General features: G+C 41.2%; 1 protein-coding gene across 1 annotated transcript; it reads left to right on the top strand.

Annotated features, from left to right (window-relative positions):
* The first annotated feature begins 4,341 nt into the window (after nucleotides 1-4,341).
* tmc1 (transmembrane channel-like 1) lies at nucleotides 4,342-10,659 on the top strand. The gene is made up of 20 exons (XM_028413922.1): nucleotides 4,342-4,359; nucleotides 4,536-4,596; nucleotides 5,739-5,991; nucleotides 6,075-6,257; nucleotides 6,337-6,427; nucleotides 6,507-6,588; nucleotides 6,700-6,806; nucleotides 7,014-7,112; nucleotides 7,206-7,348; nucleotides 7,428-7,572; nucleotides 7,653-7,847; nucleotides 7,941-8,120; nucleotides 8,195-8,347; nucleotides 8,730-8,858; nucleotides 8,970-9,037; nucleotides 9,111-9,350; nucleotides 9,427-9,552; nucleotides 9,658-9,736; nucleotides 10,107-10,227; nucleotides 10,433-10,659. Exons 1-20 carry the CDS (start codon nucleotides 4,342-4,344, stop codon nucleotides 10,657-10,659), a joined length of 2,700 nt encoding a protein of 899 aa, XP_028269723.1.
* The last annotated feature ends 281 nt before the right edge of the window (nucleotides 10,660-10,940 follow it).

Below are 10,940 nucleotides of genomic sequence, written 5' to 3'. Positions count from 1 at the left end.
CAGTCATGGTGCAGATATAACTCTGCAGGGACAATGTGAAAATAACTCTCTTTTATGGTATGACAGAAGTGGGACTGTTCTTACATTGTACAGACATAAGCTTTTTGTATGTGAGAAAAGGCACACAGAGGGAGGGGTATGCAAAGGAAACCTCGTCTGTGTTTGACACTGAGGTCTTTGTGTGTGAGTGTTGTGTTAATGTAGGGCCTGTACGGTACAGAAAAGTAGGAGCATGTGTATGTGAAATGTATATCTGTTTAGAATGTGAAGGCGCATGGGTTTCAGTGAGAGGAGGGGGCAGCTGAGGAGAGAGAGTGGTAGGTGTTAAGTATCATTTACCCATCCCCCTCGCTGTCACAACCTGGTTTCTATACATGTGTTTGTAGGTTCTAGGTGTTTCTCAATCCCTTTTCTACAACCGTTACTGCATACACATGAGTAGCTGATAGGGACAATGTTTCCATGACAACAGATGCATACATTTTGCAGCTATCCCTTTTCCTGGTTATGTTGAGGTCTGTTGTGTGTGTGTGTGTGTGTGTGTGAGGATTACTTATGTGAATCTGGAGCAGCCTGTCTTTAGTTACTAGGCAGATATTTGCCCACCCGACACACACACACACACAGAGACACACACACACACACACACACAGAGGCACAGCTTGCCTGTGTCTGGCGTCGGTGTGGTGAGACACTGTTGATAAAGGGACTAGTGGTGGAAATGGCAGCTTATCCATTTACATAAGCTGTGTGTGGGGCTTGATAAGCTGTGCACCGAGGTGGACTGAAAAAAAACTGCTTCAAAAGTTGATCCCCACCCTGCTCTGCTCTACAGCTTCACGTGCAGCCCTTATACAGATAGCAACAATGTGTTTGTGTGTGTGTGTATGCTCACATACAGCATGACTTCAACAGAAATGTTCTAAAGCTAACACTGAAAGAAACACAACAGGTGGAAAACATTTACAGAGAAAATACAGCAATAATACCAAAGAATAAAACAAATACATTTTGAGTAAATATGTGTAAAGAGTTCCTTATTCAGCTGCACAGTTCCTCTGCACCTCTCCTGAATGTGTTTCTTGTTATTCTAACCAGGGAGGGGTCCCCCAAAACGTTCCCCTTTCTATCTAAACTACCCCCCCCCTTCATATGCACAAGGCTCACCATACATGGCTAAGTGGATGATTGTTTGATTAACATGCTGCCTGTGTGCATGTGTGTGTGCACACGTGGTGTCCGTAAAAAGGAACACAGTGAGGAGATGCATATATGCAACAATGTGTTAAGTAAAAGAAAAAAGTTCCCGTTTATATTTACAAGCCGCTCTGTGTGGGTTTGCCCTTTGCAGCTGATATATGAGCCTCTGTGTATGACCGCAGCATGCCTGCATGTGGTGATTGAATGTGAACCCCCTGCATGTGCATGTGAAAGAGAAGAGAGTGTGTGTGTGTGCACATGTGTGTGCAGCAGATGTCCTGTGTTCTGTTCTGCTCCCCAGACTGGCTGGTCTTTGTTGCTGCTCCCTCGTGCAGACGGGCCTAGCCACGTGCTTCTCTGACTGCAAGCGCAAGCTACGCCTCCACTGCTGTAATCTGTCAATTGCAGCAGCCAAGTCCCACCCATAACAACACCCAGAGCGTGATGGGGTCCACCTCCTGCTTGATGACGCTGCTTTACTCACGCATACTTACCATGCTCTTTTTTTTTGTGTCTCTCACTCACGCCTACACACTATCTGTAAGTGTGCCCTGAACAAGCTGTACAAAACTGAGCAGCATACTTCCTTTTACCATCTATGTAAGCAACCTTTTTCTCTCATTTTCCAATTGTACATTGATAAATGGTTTTCTTTAATTTTCATGCTGCATCAGAAACACCCAGAAACAGGAAGAAGGAGTTATGTGAAGGGGGAAAACAAATGAGAGAGAGATCCAGCTGATCAAGTGCTGAGTTTCGATGTGAAGACATGTTACAATCTGATACAGTAATAATCCAGGATGTATGTCGTTCTTTTTAATCTGAAAAAAACTGAAAACAGCCTCTGAATAAACCTCTCATTGATCACAGATAACCATACAGGTAAACAACCTGTGTACCACTGACACTACACCTGTAGACACTACAAGTCTCTACATACTGTGATTGCCTCATTTTCAGTCCATGTGTTTATCATTTGAGTCACACCTTGATTTACCAACGCTCTCCTCTCAGCTCCTCCATTCGCTCCCTGACAAAAACAGTCTAGGTTTACCCTCAGGGCCAGAACTCCCTGCTGCTTTACATTTAGTGTCAACACTTGTGGAACTGAGGAGACGTTAATGCTATAGTACAAAGTTCATGGGTGGATTGTTATTGGTAGAGAAAAACAGGCAGGGACCTTCTTACAGACAGTATGTTTTACTGAACACTAAAACAAATACATAAAGAATGCAGGCTTAAAACAGACTTACAAACTGTTTTAATGACATTTCCTGCTTATAATTCCTCACAGATGACACCCAATCTTTCTTGTTTTCCTCTGAACTTCTTGTATTTATTTTTAGTAAGTACAGTACAAGGCCTTTAGACCTTACTAGACAAGGTTCCTTTAAGCCTGTATTGGTTTTCCTGCCTCTCTGGCCTGCATTAGGGGGCAGGGAGCATGGCGACAGACAGATCATCTACAGAGCTGCTGTTTGACTCATACAGTACATGCAGGCACTTTGCAGGGCTCAGTAGTCTTTTATCGTGCCAACAGATGGATGAATCACTGTCTAACGCCTGCACGCTGATAGCTACAAATGAATTTAGTGTTTGAACTGCTTATTTTCTGCTCAGACACCAATGCATAAGTTGTTTTACACTAAGCATGTATCAGTTTTCACGCTGTATTCTTAGTATATTAAATGATTATATGTTTCCAATATTCTACATGCGTGCATATGTGAACATGCATAGTTGCAAGCATTTTCAAAGACGCACTTGTCAAGTCATTGAGGACTCTTAACCTGCTCTATAGGTGTGAGTATGAATGGTTATTTGTCTGTCTGTGTTGGCCATGTGATGGGGTGGCAATGTATCCAGGGTATAGCCTCTTGATAGCTGGGATGGGCTCCATTTTTTTCATTTTACATTATTGGAGTTGATGTAGGTAATTGCCCTAACTGTACTGCAGTGGTGTATCCACTTACGGTCGGATAAATCGTTTGTTTTTATGCCACTCTCTGCTCAAGTGGCCTTGACGACCTCCCTCACCTGCCTTCATATTCAATGACTTCCTCGTAGCTGTAGCTAACTTTAGCACAGGGAAACTGATATCTTTCCTTCTTTCCTTTCCTCATCAATACACACTCACGTGAGTGCACGCGCATGTACACAAATACAGTTATATGTCTGTGTAACTCTGGGTTTTCACCATATGGATATTATACTGATATAAATATTATATATTTTATTACAAAAACAAAAACAAAACAAAACAGTAGTGTAGAGATATATTTCATCCTAAAGAAGGCAGAGGCACCTCTTCCTGGTGTTGCTCTACAATGGAAAGTGGAGCAATACCGCCCTCTACAGGTGCATGTTTAGCCTTTACATATTGCATGTAGCATTTTCATGTACAGCAACTACAGCTGAAATCATCTATTTGTTGTTTCCTAACCTGAATACTATGAAATGTTATTTATAGCAAACATACACATTTAGCATTCCAGGAATCGACACAGGACCACAGCAAGCAGATTGACTGTTTACTCATCACCAGCACAACTCACAGATGAGTAATTAACATTAGTGTACTGACAAGAGCCTGGTGAACTTGCTTGTTGAGTAATCAAATTAAAATTCAGTCAGTCAGCACAAAATGCACAACCTCAGACTCAATGGATAAAAGACAGTAAACAGTAACACACAAACACACAAAACTGCAAGGTCTGTCTTCTTTCATAATAATTTTGTTACAGTGGCCTTCCATTCCATTATAGTTCTGATGCATATGTGACTATATAAACAAGACACTATAAAAATACAATGGTAGACCATAAGGACGTACAGCCACATGAGGTGTTTTTTAAAAAGCCACATTTCAGTGACCTCTAACAGCAGAGTGACCTGGAATAATACAATGAAGACTGAAGAAAATGAAATCTGTCACAGAGCTCTGATCCTCTTTTTGGCCTGCTGCCCTTGTAACCCTCATGTTTTTGACATTCAACCCACATACTCAGATCACACTCATAAACACTCACAAACACACACACAGCCACATAAAGGCAGTCATAACTGTTTTGAATAATTGATTGCTAGTGAAATTGCGTGGCTCTAGGGTTTCCAGGCTATCATTGTCCCTGTTTCGGGTCGATGGGTGGCGAGGAAAAAGTAAACTTCTCATCCGAGTTACTCATCACGTCTGCCCCTCAACACACACACACACGCCCACACTTGAACGAGTGGCATCCTCACCTGAGATGCAGAAGATGCAGAAGGAGATTGAGCTTGCTGCTTCATTTAGTTCTAACTCTCATAACTCCAGGACGCTTGGGCGTTTGTCGTAGGAGATTCAGGACTATGACAGGAAGATGCCTCGAGACAGTCTGATTACTTCTGAGAATGACAGTAAGAGCATGTTTATAGTTCTGTGATTAAGAAAATGATTTATTATAGGAGGACATTTATTCTTTGTGCTTGTGAAGTCTGGCAGATTGACTTAATCTGCTGTATAGTATCTTTGATTTTAGGTATAAAAGATATTATTACTGGAGAACACTAAATATTTGTAGTGATTACTGATTTTACCTATTTGACAAAATGTCCACATTTATTGAGGATTCATGGTTATTTAAGTTATTTTAATAGATTTTATGTGTTTTTTAAATCAATAAATCCATAAAGTCTCAAACTACACTACAAAGATGCAGTATCTATCCACTGCATTCTTGCTTCCTACTCACTCTGCTGCATATTTGGGAGCTGGCCTCTGGCCCCCGGCTGTCTCCCCCGTCCTTGTGGGCTTAGCCACCCCGTCTCCCTTCATTAGGCCATTGTTTGTCTCTTTTGTGCCTCTGTGCTGCACCCGGCTGTAATGACCCATGTGCCGGCCACTCCGGTTACACTAAGGACACACATCAAAAGGCCCACTACATAAATATCTGTTCAGTCTGTCAGTGGTCCTCTTTGTTTTCCCCTTTATCACCCTTTAACTGCAGCACAATAGGGCCAGGTACACAATGAGGTAGGTCAAACTCTAGCACTCAAAAGGGGTCAATGAAAGTTATAAAAAATGGACTGGATTCAAAAGGCTGAGGTCAACAGAGGTGGAAGCTGGTGGTTTTATAGTGCTATACATTCTTTCAATTACATGTCCTGCACATGTGCAAATGCAGATAATACTTAACTTTTTAATGTTTACAGAGAGTTGTTTACATGTTTTCTCTACAGTAGACATTGGACTGGATGTTGCAGGTGAGTGGGTCTTTATTCACTAAGCATTCCCGTTCTTTAGACAATTTCACTAGCCTTCTTCATCCACATTAGAATCTACATTCCTATTACAGGTGATGAGGATGAAGTTTTGCATTTTGAAAATGAGCATGAACAGGAAAGACACAGAGGAAAACGAAGAAATGGGGATAAAGAGAAAAAGAGGAGTGGGAGAAATGCGAAGAAAAAAAGAGCGCCTAGAGGAGGTGACGTAGATGAAGAACTGAGCAGAGAAAAGGGAAGAAAAAGAAAAGCAAAAAATGATGAAGAAGCAAAAGGAAGGAAGAGGGGCGAGGAGGAACAGGCCCCAGCAACAAGCAGCAAGTCTGCAAAAACAAGGAAGAATATCAAAAATGAAAAAACAAGAAAAATGAAGGAGGAGGGGGAGGAGGAGGGAGAAGATGAAGAAAGAAACGGTAAGGGAAAGAAGAAACATGGAAGTGCTGAAAAAGATAAGAAAAATAGGAAAGGTGGTAAAGGAAAGGAGAAGGTGCAGGAAGTGAAGAAGAAAAAGAAGAAGGTGGAAACAAGGTAGAGTATGTCCCCTTTTGGTTTCCTGCTGAGGAACACAAAGTAACACAAAGACATTAACATGGCACATTTTAATGTCTCAGTTCAGAGCAGGAGACAAGTGAAGAAGATGATGAAGAAGACAAGGAGGAAAAAGAGGTGAGGCCAGAGTGTCTGTCACCAGAGGAGCTGGAGAAGCTGAAGGAGGCCGTAGATGAGAGGAAGAAACTGATCCAAGCACTGAGGGGGAAACCCTGGCCGATGAAGACGAAGCTCGTCACTCTACAGTGATTTCTTTCAGGTTAAATCAAATCCTGTAGTTTGAGTCATTGTCAGTATTGTAATGAAATATTTGCTTTCTTACAGGGAATCTCAGGAGTTTGTGGAGAAATACGAGGGAGCTCTGGGGAAAGGAAAGGGCAGGAAACTGTATGCATACAAAGTCATGATGACCAAGGCAAGAACTCACTGATGTTCACTTGTTTTTGATCATTCAGTGTAAGTGATGACATGATTCATTCATTTTATGGTATTAGAAATGGATGAAGTTCCAGCGGGACTTTGAAAACTTCAAAACAGCCTGCATTCCCTGGGAGATGAAAATCAAAGAGATTGAAAGTAAGATTTCTTCTTTTTCTTTTGAAGCTAAAACGGAACTCTGATTTATACAGAACACATATTTACTTTCACTTGAATCCAGCAGATGTCTTTATTCCTTTCACCCCTCAGGTCATTTTGGCTCCTCAGTTGCGTCTTACTTTATCTTCCTGAGGTGGATGTATGGTGTGAACATGATCCTGTTTGGTCTTACATTTGGCCTGGTTATGGTACCAGAGGTTTGCTGCCTTTTATCACAATTTCTATTAGTTACAGTGTTTATGTTTTTTTTTCTCATTTGCAGATGTCAACAAAGTGTCTTTGTTTAGTGTTTCATCTGTAAAATTTAGCATTTTTTAAGTGTTCTATATACTGACACATGATCACAATATATGTATTCCTACCCCCCTGTTGTAACTCTGTATGTCCCTGGTTATTTCTATAAGGCATTAATGGGGCGACCCTATGGCAGCATCCCAAGAAAGACTGTCCCTAGGGCAGAGGAGTCCAGTGCCATGGACTTTGCTGTTCTTTGGGACTTTGGGGTTAGTTGACTACATTTGGACAGCACTTTAAACTCTTTAAATAGTTTGGGTCTGTTACATATCTTTTTGTCTAAACTAAGATTTCCTGTCTAGGGTTATGCTCAGTATTCAGTGCTCTTCTATGGTTTCTACAACAACCAGCGTGCCATTGGCTGGCTCAAGTTCCGAATGCCTCTGTCATACTTCTTGGTGGGTGTGGGCACAGTGGCCTACAGCTACATGGTGGTAATTAGGACGTAAGTCAGTTAAAGCAGCTAATAAAGCTTTTAAAATCCATAACTTTATATTTAATGTTATTTGTGGTTTACATGTAAGGATGGCACGTAATGCAAACGAGTCTGGTGTTGGAGATGACAACAGCTTCAATTTTAGCTGGAAGACATTCACCAGCTGGGATTACCTGATAGGAAACGCTGAAACTGCAGACAATAAGTTTGCCTCTATCACCACCAGCTTTAAGGTAAGTGCAGCTGGTGCAGCTCTGATGTAATACACCAACACATGTATTAACAGGTGCATTCATCCTATTAACCTCTCTAGGAGGCAATCTTAGAGGAACAAGAGAGCCGAAAGGATGACAACATCCACCTGACTCGCTTCCTGCGGGTGCTGGCCAACTTTCTGGTCCTTTGCTGCTTAGCAGGAAGTGGATACCTCATCTACTTTGTAGTGCGTCGCTCTCAAAAGTTTGCCCTAGATGGACTGGAGAATCACACTTGGTGGGAAAGAAATGAGGTAAGACAAAAAATACAGCCACCGTATTTATTGGATATTTCCTTACATGTGATTATATGAGGTTTCCAGAGCTTGAGGCCCATGTGCTCTCAGGTAAACATGGTCATGTCATTGCTGGGGATGTTCTGCCCCATGCTGTTTGACGTCATCAGTGCCTTGGAAAATTACCACCCTCGTGTGGCCCTGCAGTGGCAGCTGGGTCGCATATTTGCCCTCTTCCTGGGAAACCTCTACACATTCATCATTGCACTCATGGATGAGATAAACATCAAGGTGGGAACCCATGTGTCTAGATGCATCAGATTGTAATACTACTATGTAATTAATCCGAAGCATCTCGTTCTCAGAGGGAAGAAGAGAAGATAGTGAAGTTTAATATAACCACATGGGAAGCCAGTCTCTACAATGGCACAGTGTCAGGAAACAGCACTGCTCCACCCAACACTATCCACCCTGCTGATGTGCCCAGAGGGCCCTGCTGGGAGACCATGGTGGGGCAGGTCAGTGTACATGTATGTGTGAAAACTATTATGTAACTGTGTGATGTAAGTCTTACTACAGCATGGGGTTGTGGACACAAAGGAGCAAATATTAAATGACAACACAGGGGAGTAAAAAATAGATCACTATCAAATTGATAGTATCAATTATTTTTAATAGATAAACTAAATCAAGTACATGTAACCTGAGTAATCGATAAAACAAAGGTCAGCTGCAAATCTTTTACATTAACTTAAATAAGACAAAATATTTATTTTCAAATTATTCAGATCATTTAGTATAATATTATATATATATATATATATATATATATATATATATATATATATATATATATATATATATATATATATATGTATATTTCTATCTTGTCCTTTGCAGGAGTTTGTTCGGCTGATAATATCTGACACCATGACAACGTACATCACACTGCTGATCGGTGATTTCCTGAGAGCTGTACTTGTTCGTTTTCTCAACTACTGCTGGTGTTGGGATCTTGAGGCTGGATTTGTGAGTCATGCTTTCCAGAATAAGTTTTGAAACTATGCATTAAGATGTGCGTCTTTCCTAGACTTGAACTTTTTGTGCATGGAATGTGTTGTCTTGTTGTATCATCTTTAGCCATCCTACTCTGAGTTTGACGTCAGTGGGAATGTTCTGGGCCTGATCTTTAATCAAGGAATGATATGGTAGGAAACAAACACTGTAAAACAACAAGCTCAGAGTGCCGAGGATGATAAATGATGCTTTCCTCCACCCCAGGATGGGTGCTTTCTACGCCCCTTGTCTTCCTGCCCTAAACCTCCTGCGGCTCCATGTTTCCATGTACCTGCAGTGCTGGGCTGTGATGTGCTGTAATGTACCTCAGGAAAGAGTCTTTAAAGCCTCTGGTTCCAACAACTTCTACATGGCCATGTTACTGGTCATCCTCTTCCTCTCCACTCTACCTGCCATCTACACTATTGTCACAATCCCTCCTTCCTTTGACTGCGGACCCTTCAGGTATGATGTTCCTTTAAGGTGGCTGAACTTTAAAATATAACTAATATGTCTGTCATGATGATTTTCTTCTCCACAGTGGCAAGAACCGTATGTTTGATGTGATCCAGGAGACGTTGGAGTCTGACTTCCCTGCCTGGTTTGGAAAAGCGTTCAGCTATGCCTCTAACCCTGGGCTGGTGCTCCCCTTCATTTTGCTCATGGTGTGAGTCAACGGCAGACTGCTGGAATATGTTATGCAGTGTTTTGGCATAATTTGGTATAAGTTGTATGGTATTTAAATACAATCATCCATTATTTGATCTTTCAGTCTGGCCATTTATTATTTGCAATCCACATCCAAAAGCTACAGAGAAGCTAACATGGATCTGAAGAAAAAACTACAAACGGTAACATTTTATTTTTTATACACGGAATAAATAAAATATCCATGTCAAAACATGACACTCATATTTATATTGTGACTCTAAAAAATGTGCTGATGAATGTGTGGAATGTGGTCGCTTTTTCTTCCTGGTATGCTTTTAAACCTCATATCAGTAGCTGTGAAGCAAAGTGCAAACCACCTGAGGCCACTGTGGCGTGCATCTGTTGCCACAGCAGGTGCATTAGCAGTGAGTCTCCAGCAGAGGGCAGTACAGTAACAGCTATCAGCTCAGAATATAACCACCCCTGCTTGGCACATAAAAACTGAATTATGTAAAGAATGAAATGAGCACTTTACTGAAGAGAATAATAAAAATGTGTACTTCTCTTAAGCAAAATGAGGAAAACAAGAAGAAGAACAAACAAGCAGCACTAAAGGCACAAATGGATCTGGAAGAGGCCCGACAAGCTGCAGAACAACAAAAGCACAACAACACCTCAAATGAAGAAGCAGGTCAGACTTTTAATTCTAAAAGGCTGATGCAAAAATAACCTAAGAATGAGAATCCCCATACTTTTCTCTCATCAGTTGTTTCTTGTTTTATTGGTGCCCTTTAAATTTTTATGTTTTGATAACCTAGTCGTCAGTGGATTATTCTGCTAATGCTGTAAGTGTAAGATGTTTGCCCCCTCATCCTACTTTTTTTTTTAACCTTCAGCAGATGTTGAAGAAAACAGTGACAGTGGTCAGAGGATGCATCACACTAAGAATGAACGAAACAATGCTCCACCTGCTGGAGACCGACGACGCCAACAGTCAGCCACCAGAGCTCCTGTCCCCAGGAACTATCACCAGGGGAACCACCCGACCCCTGGATACCTGCCCGGTTTCCCTCAACAGAGTGAGCCCAGGATGCACAGGGTGCCGAGCCTGCAGAGACACTGAGAGAATGGAAAGAGTCTGAAAACAAAGCACTTTACTGAGAAAATCATGTTTGGATTTTTACTGAGAATGCTGATGTGTTTATGTGTGTTAATGATAAAAAATAAGGTAAGGATTTCATATTAGAAGTAATTTATTTGCTAAAAGTGTAATTTTTTAAATGTTACTTTTGTCATCTAATATCAATGTTTATTAGAGAATTAATAAATCACATTTGTCTTTCTTGATTATTTTTTTACATAATACTTTATAGACAAAGTGATAACATTACATGAGCTCACCAC

Source organism: Parambassis ranga, chromosome 9, assembly GCF_900634625.1.
Source record: "Parambassis ranga chromosome 9, fParRan2.1, whole genome shotgun sequence".
NCBI classification, from domain to species: Eukaryota; Metazoa; Chordata; class Actinopteri; family Ambassidae; genus Parambassis; species Parambassis ranga.
This window is presented reverse-complemented; position numbering and strand designations above follow the sequence as displayed.

Excerpts from the sequence above, each read along its gene's own strand:
- tmc1 (XM_028413922.1), top strand. Across the intron at positions 6,258-6,336 it reads ACGAAGCTCGTCACTCTACA|GGAATCTCAGGAGTTTGTGG; the intron begins GTGATTTCTTTC and ends GCTTTCTTACAG. Across the intron at positions 6,428-6,506 it reads ACAAAGTCATGATGACCAAG|AAATGGATGAAGTTCCAGCG; the intron begins GCAAGAACTCAC and ends TTATGGTATTAG.